Source organism: Miscanthus floridulus, chromosome 10, assembly GCF_019320115.1.
Source record: "Miscanthus floridulus cultivar M001 chromosome 10, ASM1932011v1, whole genome shotgun sequence".
In the NCBI taxonomy this organism is placed as follows: Eukaryota; Viridiplantae; Streptophyta; class Magnoliopsida; order Poales; family Poaceae; genus Miscanthus; species Miscanthus floridulus.
In genome coordinates this window covers 125,305,147-125,315,862 of record NC_089589.1, presented here as the reverse complement: position 1 = coordinate 125,315,862, position 10,716 = coordinate 125,305,147, and the positions used below count along the sequence as shown (strand labels likewise).

Below are 10,716 nucleotides of genomic sequence, written 5' to 3'. Positions count from 1 at the left end.
CCTTGCCAGCACCAACCACCAGACCAGTGCTATGAATCCACCGCACCCAGATCTGAAGGAAGTAAGGGAAGAAGCATGAGTCTGCTGACAGGAGCGCTGGGAAGCCTCGCTCCCAAGCTTCTTCAGCTGCTCCATGATGAATACAAGCTCCAGAAGGGCGTGAAGAAGCAGGTGCAGTGGCTCCACAGCGAGCTGGAGAGCATCTATGCCTTCCTCGGCGAGGTCGCGGAGGTGCCATGGGAACGGCTCAACGGGCAAGTCAAGGTGTGGGCACGTGAGGTCAGGGAGGCATCCTATGATGTGGAGGATGTCCTCGACACCTTCCTCGTCCGCGTCGAAGGTGGTGAGCCAACTGACCCGAGCAGGCTCAAACGCGCTATGAAGAAGATGGGCAAGGTGTTCAGCAAGGCCAAGGCTCGCCGTGGTATTGCTGGTGCCATCGAAGACATCAAGAAGGATCTTGAGGGGCTAGCTAAAAGGCGTCAGGATTACAAACTTGATGACAATGTGTGCAAGCCGCTCGCAACATCGTCAACTCTTGATCCCTGCATGAAAGCTATGTGCAAAGAAGTGACACGACTTATTGGTGTCGACAAGTCAAGGGACGAGCTCATATCCATGCTGAATCCATCCCAACCAGATGATGTTGCGCCTGACAAGAAGATCACCAAGAAGGTTTCTATTGTAGGAGTTGGGGGACTGGGCAAAACCACTCTTGCCAAAGCGGCGTATGACAACCTAAAATCGCAGTATGACTGTGCAGCTTTCGTTTCAGTTGGACGGGATCATGACTTGGTAAAAGTTTTCAAGGACATCCTCTTTGATCTTGACAAGAAAAAGTATGACAACATTCATAACACTAGAAGAGGTGTGGCACTCCTAATTCGTGAAGTCCAAGAATTCCTGGAGAACAAGAGGTACACATCAGCAACCCAATTGTAAATTGTAATTACGGAGTGCATTTTAAGATGTTCTTGCTCAAAGTTAATCGATACTACTAGTTTTCACTATGCTGTAGCTTATAGTAAAATATATTATCTCCATATATATCATCTATGCCAGATTGCTTCTTGAGATTCATTTTCTCCACTCCACACATATAAGATGAAATCCATTTATTCAGTGGTCTCTAACATAACTGCTTTTAGCTCCTCTTTTCGAATGCCGAAAGATGTACTTTGCTCCCTGTATAAAAGGGCAATACACTATAATGTATTTATTAATTGTCCTTAGATTTTCAGAATATTTTCTTTCTAAAACTATAAACTTGAGGGGAAAAACACAGTTTTAGGGTTAGGTGGTCAGCTTGTGTTGCAACATGCCCTCGGGTACGTATGTTCTTTATAATAATGTGGCCTTAAATATGTAGATTTTTCAAATAACCCCTTTGAATTGATGTTTAGTTTCCATAAGTATTCTAAAAGTTGTAGGGTTAATTTTTTGAATTGCCTCTTCTATGATTTCCAACGGTGCCGATTGTTAGCCCGAAATTAAGATTCTGAAAGATCAACACATAGTTTTGTTTTTACTAGCGTGATCATGTGTTTGATGTGTTATACTGATTTTTTTTAATCTTAGTAAATATCTTGCTTCTGCAGAAGCTCCAAACATTACTAACCAATGGTTCTTGCACTTTCATGTGGATAGGTATTTTATTGTTATTGATGATGTATGGGATGTGCCCACTTGGGAAGCAATCAAACTGTCACTTGTTGAGAATAATTGTGGAAGTAAAGTAATCACAACTACTCGTAAGTTTGATGTTGCCAATGAAGCTGGTGACGTTTACAAGCTAAAACCACTTTCTGATGATGACTCCATGAAGTTACTCTATACAAGGATATTTGGTGCAGAGGGGAAGTACCATGATAAGGAACCAGAAGATGTCATCAATAAAATTGTAAAGAAATGTGGTGGTATACCGTTAGCAATCATGACAATGGCTAGTTTGTTGGCCGGTAAACAAAAGTATGAATGGTCTGAGGTGTTGAACTCTATTGGTTTTGGATCCAAAGGCAATATGGAAGCTGAAGAGACTATGACAATACTTTCATTTAGCTACTACGATCTGCCTCCACATTTGAGGACATGCTTACTATATCTAAGTACATATCCAGAAGACTATGTGATCAGAAAGCGTTCATTGATATGGAAGTGGATAGCTGAAGGATTTATCGATGGGAAACAAGGTACAAGATTATTTGAGCTTGGAGAAAGATACTTCAACGATCTCATTAATAGAAGCTTGATCCAGGTAGTGGAGGACTGGGGTGGAAAAGTATTTGGCTGTCGTGTTCATGATATGGTTCTTGATCTGATGCGTAAGCTTTCATCTGAAGAAAACTTTATGGCTATATTAGGTGACAATGTTAAAGGAACACCTGCACTAAGCAATGTCCGTCGGTTAACCCACCAAAATGGAATAGCCGAGCACATTAATTCTGAAGCAATGGTTATTGGGATGCCAAAAGTGAGGTCATATACTGCATTCATGTGTTGTATTGATAGCCGGGAACAGTTTTTGAGATTTAAACTTTTGCGCGTGCTGGATATAGTGGGTTGCAACTTTGAGGAAGGTTGTCACCTTGAGCATCTTGGTGATTTACTTCACTTGAGGTATCTTGGAATATGGTGCCTAGGTCATGCCCTAGAGCTCCCAAAACAAATAGGGAATCTAAAGTTACTGCAAACACTAGATGTGCACGGAACGTTGCCAGCAAGCATTGTGCACCTAACAGAGCTGGTCCGACTCTGTGCTTACAGCGAGGTGCCTGATGGGATTGGGAAGCTAGTTTCCCTAGAGGAGCTGATAATATTCAATGGTTGCAGTGATAAGCCCAAAAAGTTTTTGAAGGAGCTTGGCACCCTGCGAGAACTCAGGGTGCTCATGTTCGCCACTAATAAAGTGATGGACGAGAGCACGCAGAGAGTTTTTATGGAGTCTCTAAGCAATCTGCAAAAGCTCCAGCATATACAATTGCATGGTTTAGGTTGGGGCGTGGATACAGCCATGTGGGAAGCAGTAGGCTTTCTGCTCCCACGACCTCTCCAATATTTGTATTGGGATATTATTGAATTTTCTAAATTGCCGTCATGCATTAATCCCTTGCGTCTTCGCAACTTGTCCCACTTGAGACTGCGGGTGACTACTATGGATGAGCAGGATCTGAAACTCCTTGCTAGGTTGCCGGCACTCTGTTTTCTTAGCCTGCGAACAAAGTCCACAGTAACAGCAAGTAATATTAACGCTGGTGATGGCTGCTTCTTCCAGAAGTTGAGGAACTTGTGGACCAATCTAATGGTCCAGTTTGAGCAGCCCAACAAGGAGGACGCTAGCATTTCATTGCATATATGGAATGGAGAAGATGCTATGCCCTTTGCCTCTGGAAAAAGCAATGACTCCAGAAAAGTTGTACCCTCTGGCGTGATGCCAAATCTTGAAGCGCTTATGTTTCATGTCCCTTTGCGGGCCCTAAAAGATAACAATAGTGACTGTGGGAATATTGGCTTGGAGTACCTGCCTTCCCTTCAGGAACTCGGAGGGCTGATCGATTGTAGTGGCGTGTCTGCTGCTGAGGGGGATGCTGCATTGGCTGCGCTGAGAAACGCATGCAACGTCCATCCCAACCATCCCACGTGTGATATGCTTAAACATTAATTAATCAGGTACGCTGAGAATTTTGTAGTTCCCATCAAGTTAATATCTCCCTCTTTATTTGTTTCTGTCTAGTTACAATTCTGTCTCCTTTTTGGCATATATGTACGTCACTTGCTTGTCTCTACTCTATTAATTATTAGCTTAATCTGAATTTTCAGCGGGAAGACAATAATTGGGGGTGTTCGGCTGGCTATATAAGCCAACTTATTTGCCAGCTTATAAGCCACGGAACATTATTTTTCTCTCTAAAAAACCAGTAATACAAATCAGCACAAGTGGCTTTTCGACCCGCCGAACACTCCTAATGTGTCTTTGGGAATTTGGTTCTGCATGCGTACATTGTATGTAAGTACTCTCTCCACCCTGTTCTGTCCTATCCTAGCCGATGGTACCACTTTCCAATAACGACTCAATGAGATTATTCTATATAAGGATATTTGGTGCGGACTGCTCGCTTCTCCTATAATCCGTACTTTTCAGCTTGTTTTTTCAACCGGATTAGTATTTTTCTCTCACAACAAATTAGACAGAACAATGTTTCGGCTTGTTTTTTCCACGAAGCGAACGGGACCTCTCCACCCTGTTCTGTCCTATCCTAGCTGATGGTGTCACTATTGCTCCTCGTGCGTGTCAGCCATTCGAGTGCGTCTGAGTTTTTCCGACTTCACAGATTTTGAAAATCTGTTAGCCTAATTTCCGGCAAACAAATAACATTATGATTTCTGAGTCCTGACTACATAGAATCGTCTAAAAGAGACATTGCTGCTACAGCACCGTCGCATTCCCAATATGCAAATACATGCGTGCGGACATCTAAGCTGATGTATGAATTACATTTTTGCTTCGCGAGGGCGAGTAGTATTTTATTTTTAGCAATGATGAAACTACCAAACGTATTTTAGCATATACTTATTTTCGGTGAATCCATTATACATCGGACGTAGGTATAGTCACTGAACCGTTTCTAGTGGCTGCACTAACTCTGTTTGTAGCCACCAGTCGCTACTCTGTTTTCCACTTTCCTATCTTGATATGTACTGTGCTGCCTCGATGGTTGGTTCCGTCGTTTGATTTGTGCATAGGTCACTTGTTTATAATCTGTCACCTGTGAGTCTGTGACACATCCTTGTATGATTAATCACTAGGAAACAAGCACTTTGGTCATCGAATAATTTATGGTTGTAAGCATAATATCAGAAGAAGATTCAGTAGAATTATTGACCAACTTTCTTCCTCTCGCAGATTAGTGTTTCTGATCCATGTTTCTGGTTGAACCGTGGTGCAGCCCAAATGGTGTTGGCTTCAATGCGTGCCAGACTACATCAGGCCATCACCACAAGTTCACTCGACTGTGTCGGCTCTTATGTTCAACCGAGCCATTTTCTATTCTAATATGCTGTATCAAAGTTTCAGTGTACTCTGCTGCCTATTAGAACATGCAAAAATTTTCTTCTTGCTGAACTCCTGGCTTGTATTATTAGTTTCTCGACCTTTCTGTGGTTCGTACATTCTAACAAGTTTGGAACGTATTTATGTTGTGCGAAAGTTTGAGGAGGCTTTATGAATTGCTTGCATTGCCTCGTGGTGCCTTCTTGCATTGCCGCTGCCTGGTTTCCACACGACGCATTATTTGCCCACTGGGATTCCAGCCATGGAACAAGAGAATCCAGCCATGGAGACAGCAGCCCTGGTATTGTTTATGTGCTGTCGTAGTGGTCCGAAACAAATCATTTTTTATTTAAGAAGGGTATTGTCTCTGATATGTCTTAAACCTCTAGACACGGCGGTTGCTGAATGAAATTTGCACCTGTTTTTTTTTCTTTTCTTGAACCTTGTGGAGAAGTGATCCAAAGCTCAGCGGCGTCATATCACATGTAGAGATGTCCTGGTTTGTAAGCATTGTACGTGACAACGTGCACGAAATCTTCTGAAATTTTTATCATAGCCTCCACATATGATATCACGACATCTCAACAAGTTTCATGATTTTCGGACTTCGTTTGCTTTTTATAGAATTTAAAAACACTTCACACGCAATTTCGCGGACATATTTCGTGAACAAGATGTCCGAAATTTCGGGTCCATTCCTGGATACGGCCTCTCACAACACTCACTAACATGACTATCAATTTTCGAATCATTAAACTCCATTATTCGTACCACGTGCAGTTCAAATTTCTAATTTTTGGAAAAATTCAAGTAAACGAAATAAAGTAACTAAATATAACAAAAAGCCAAAAAAATCCCCAAATTGTAACTAGGAGTTCCTGGTGCTTTAAAAGGGCTGCACAAAAAAATTGGAGGCCAAAAACAAAAAAAACAAAAAAAACTTTGCCGAGTGCCGGGGCATGGCACTCGGCAAAGGGTGTTTTAATTTTTTTTTTTAAATTTCCTCTTTGCCGAGTGCATCCACAGAAGCACTTGGCAAAGAAATAATAAAAACAATTAAATCTTTGCCGAGTGCCGTCCCAAGGGCACTCGGCAAAGTATTTTTTTTAAAAAAAAAATTTCTTTGCCGAGCGCCAGATCTGAGACGCTCGGCAAAGAATTTTAAAAAAAATTAAATCTTTGCCGAGTGCCAGATCTGGGGCACTCGGCAAAGAAATTTAAAAAAAAATCAAATCTTTGCCGAGTGCCTCCCTGATCCAGCACTCGGCAAAGCCGCGGGGTGGGGACTTAGTCATTTTTGGCCGGCCGGGCAGTCAGAGCCAGCCAGCCCCGCGCCCGCGCCCACGCCTGCCCGCCCCGTCTCCACGCCGCGCGCCGCGCCCACACCGGCCCGCTCGCCCTCGCAGCCACCGGCCGCCCGCGCGCCGCGCCGCACGAGCCGCACCGGCCGCCCGCGCGCCGTGCCCTCGGCCGGCCCCGCCCCCGCCGCCGCCCGCCCGCTACCAGCCGCGCCCTGCCACCGTGCCGCGCCGTGCCCCGGCCAGCCCTTCCCTCGGCCACGCCGCCCTGACCCTGGCCGGCCCTGTGCCCCGGCCGCGCCCTTTTTCCGGCCGTGCCCTGCCCCCGGCCGTGCCCCATGGACCGCCCGCCCCGACGCCATTCGTTCCCGACCCCGTCCGCGACTCCGCCCGATCCCGACGCATCCCGCCCCTACCCCGTCGCCCGTCAGGTATGCCTTCTCACTTATTATTGTCGAGGTAGTGGTAGTTGTAGTAGTATTAGTTGTACTAGTGGTAGTAGTACAACTTGTGGTAGTATTAGTAGTAGAATTAGTGGTAGTAGTAGTAGAAGTAGTGGTAGTAGTAGTAGTACAACTAATGGTAGTAGTTGTAGCAATAGTGGTAGTAGTAGAAGAACCAATGGTAGTAGTAGTAGCAATAGTGAAAGTAGTAGTACAAGTAGTGGTACTACTTGGATATATTCTTCTGCATGGATTGATATCCAAACTACATGGCTTCTGTTGAGCCATATGTGCTTGTCGGCCATCGTGCCGTTGTTTTTTGCAGGTTTTGGAAACCTCACCGTGCAGGGGAGGTTCTGCCGAATTTTTTTGTAAATGACAGTATTTTGTTCCATTTTTGTAGAGAAGAGCCCATCGGAGTTGAGTCGGAGTTCTCGCCACCGTGCCGGTCTGCCTGCACTGCGTCGTCTCGCCACTGCACCGACCCGCCATGACCCCGCTAGCCTGACTCCGCCGCCACCCTAGGTATAACCCCTCTTTTCGTATCATTGTCGTAGATCGCGTAACCTAGTTAGGCATCTCCCGTTCGAAAGATATACGGTTGGAGGTATACAGATCTTTGCATATCTATGACCGTATCTATTTCGGATTGTCCACACTTTTTGGACAGCCCGTGGATGCGTAGATGGGTTAGTTCCCATGTTCTGCTCTAGTCTGAGACAGAGTTTTGGCATCACCTCTCTGTTGTTCTCCGGATACACACTCTTCTTTGGTAGGACGTGTATCTAGAGAACAGCGGGGAGGTGCTGCCGAAATTCTATCTTGGATAGGAGTAGAGCATGGAAACTAACCTCATCTACGCATCTGCGGGTGGGATTAGGACCTATCCTCACATATTAGACAGTAGGAACACCATGTAGATGCAATTGATGGTTACATTACTCGCTGATACATATGTTAGAGGATGGATGACCGTTAGTGGATGTACACGGGCTGGAGAAGTCAGAGTGATTACACCACGGAATGGATGAACAAGACCGATGCTTTCTTGAACAGTGCATTTGGCAACGCTGCTAAAGGACATTGCCTAGTTTTGTGTCCCTGCAGCAAATGTGGAAACAGGAGAAGGGTAAACAAGGTGGAAATGGGTAAACATCTTGTGAAGAATGGATTTACGCTGGACTACACCCGTTGGGTCCACCATGGTGAAGCCCATCATATGAGAGAGGAGGTGGTGAGACCACGGGTGGAGGCTTTTGATGCTGATGCCGGGGTAGCAGACATGTTAGATGACTTTCACCAAGGATAGTTCGATGAGGGACGTGAGAAGGAGGAGATGGAGGCAGCCGCACAGGCGTTCTATGATATGATGGTCTCGGCAAAGAAACCCCTTCACGATCGGTCAACGGTGTCTCAACTGGATGCCATTGGACGCTTAATGGGGTTGAAGTCCAAGTTAAATTTGAGTCAACCTGGCTTCGATAAGATATTGGCCGTGATTGGCACCCTGCTTTCGGAGGGCCACATTCTGCCAAAGAGCATGTACGAGTCACAGAAACTCCTTCGAGCACTTAAGATGCCGTATGAGCAGATACATGCTTGTCCGAAAGGGTGCGTCCTATTTAGGAAAGAACACGAGCATGCAAAGTTCTGTCCAAAGTGTAAATCCTCCAGGTACCTGGAGGTAGACTCTGATGATGGCCAGAAGAGGCAACTTACGATCCCCATGAAAATCCTATGGTACCTTCCATTCCTACCGAGGATCCAACGGCTATACATGACCGAGGAATCCGCGAAACAGATAATATGGCACAAAAATGGCAAACGGTACAATCCTGACAAGATGGTACATCCTCCGATGGTGAAGCTTGGATCCACTTTAATGACAAACATCGTGACAAAGCAGATGAGGCTCGTAATGTACGTGTCGCATTGGCAACAGATGGGTTCAATCCTTATGGAATGATGGCTGCCCCATACACATGTTGGCCCGTCTTTGTTATCCCCCTTAATCTCCCCCCGGTGTCTCCTTTCAACGACATAACATATTCTTGTCATTGATAATTCCTGGACACCTAGGGAGTAATATGGGTGTGTTCATGGAGCCCATGTTTGATGAATTGGTCCGTGCTTGGGACGAAGGGGTATGGACATATGATCGAGCTACAAAGACAACCTTCAAAATGCACGTTTGGTACCACTACTCCCTGCATGACTTCCTAGCGTATGGGATATTCTGCGCCTGGTGTGTTCACGGGAAGTTTCCATGCCCAATATGCAAGGAAGGTGTGAGGTTTATTTGGTTGCAGAAGGGTGGCAAGTATTCATCGTTCGACAGACATCGTCAATTCCTACCTCTTGACCATCCATTTAGACAAGACATCAAGAACTTTACGAAAGGTGTCAAAGTGACAAACCCTGCACCACGGATGATGAATGGTGCCGAGGTTCATGCTCAGACAGGTGCTCTCGTGCCCAATGAAGAAGGTGGTTTTGTGGGATATGGTGAGCAGCATATGTGGACTCATATCTCGGGCATGACGAGGCTCTCCTATTTCGATGACCTTCTTCTACCACATAACATTGATGTAATGCACACTGAAAAGAATGTCGCCGAGGCACTTTGGGCAACACTCATGGACACTGAAAAGTCTAAGGACAACCCAAAGGCTAGAGTAGACCTAACAATGTTGTGCGATAGACCAAATCAAGAGATGCAACCTCCTAGTCGTGGCAAGACCTAGAGAAGGCCTAAGGCCGATTTCGTCTTGAAAAAGGACCAAAGGAGGGAAGTACTTGAATGGATCAAGAAGCTAATGTTCCCTGATGGGTATGCAGCGAATCTAAAGAGGGGAGTTAACTTAGGCACTCTGCGAGTCAACGGGATGAAGAGTCATGACTACCACATATGGATTGAGCGGCTTCTTTCGGCGATGGTTCGAGGCTATGTCCCGGAGCATGTCTGGCAAGTGCTGGCAGAGTTGAGCTACTTATTCCGCCAGCTTTGTGCCAAGGAGCTCTCTTGGACCGTCATTGATGACTTGGAAAAAGCGACACCCGTGTTGCTCTGTAAGTTGGAGAAGATCTTTCCACCCGCCTGCTTCTTGTCGATGCAGCATTTGATTGTGCACCTCCCGTATGAGGCACGAATGGGGGGCCCGTGCAGAACCGTTGGTGCTATCCAATCGAGAGATGTTTGAAGACTCTTCGCAAAAAATGTAGAAATAAAGCCAGAATTGAGGCTTCCATTGCAGAGGCATACATTCTAGAGGAGGTGTCGAACTTCACAGAGAAATACTACACTGAGAAACTTCCTAACGTTCATAATCCACCCCCTCGTTACAATGCTGGCGAAAATGAATCGAACCTCAGCCTTTTCCAAGGGCAACTTGGAAGCGCAAGTGCATCGACCACTAAGCAATTGAAAAATGAAGAGTGGCGCAGTATCATGCTATATGTGTTGACCAACCTTGTCGAGGTGCAACCGTTCATTCGTTAAGTTCTAAACGAACTTGTTTCATTTTGCCGTATGTCCTTGTTTCGTCGTCCAACCCCCTTGTTTCTCGTTGGTACAGGGAATTTCTTCGTCAATCCTAGCATGGATTAAGGCAACCTACCCCGCAAGAAAATGATACCCTTCTTTCATGGGGTGCGGGACTAGGGAGCCCCGATTTCATTTGTTGGTTCAAACAGAAAGCCCAAACTGATGCGCCTATAAGTGATGAGTTAAGACAGGTCGCAAACGGCTGTGCCGGTAGGGTCAAGTCATTTACCGGTTATGACGTGAATGGATATCGTTTTCACACAGCAAGCTACGAGCAGAGTCGGCCCAATCGACAAACCACAAACAGCAGAGTTGTTACGCTCGGCACTGATGGACTCGACTATTATGGAATAATTGAAGAAATCTACGAACTATCATTTTATG

The 10,716-nt window shown here is 45.6% G+C and overlaps 2 protein-coding genes across 4 annotated transcripts; one reads left to right on the top strand and one right to left on the bottom strand.

The window, feature by feature from the left end:
- LOC136485615 (disease resistance protein RGA5-like) lies at positions 1-5,225 on the top strand. Of its 3 annotated transcripts, none has more exons than XR_010766504.1 (4): positions 1-917; positions 1,648-3,666; positions 3,817-4,003; positions 4,944-5,225. XR_010766504.1 is itself a non-coding variant. In XM_066482462.1 (3 exons), exons 1-2 carry the CDS (start codon positions 76-78, stop codon positions 3,656-3,658), a joined length of 2,853 nt encoding a protein of 950 aa, XP_066338559.1. In that variant the 5' UTR covers positions 1-75; the 3' UTR covers positions 3,659-3,666; positions 4,901-5,225. The 3 variants fall into 3 exon arrangements, 1 of the variants encoding a protein (XP_066338559.1); XR_010766503.1 differs by having other exon boundaries at positions 4,901-5,225; XM_066482462.1 differs by lacking the exon at positions 3,817-4,003 and having other exon boundaries at positions 4,901-5,225.
- A 1,113-nt stretch (positions 5,226-6,338) lies between these two features.
- Positions 6,339-6,707, bottom strand: LOC136489534 (glycine-rich cell wall structural protein 1.0-like). The gene has a single exon (XM_066486138.1). The coding sequence runs from the start codon at positions 6,705-6,707 to the stop codon at positions 6,339-6,341; it is 369 nt and encodes a 122-aa protein (XP_066342235.1).
- Positions 6,708-10,716: the final 4,009 nt, after the last annotated feature.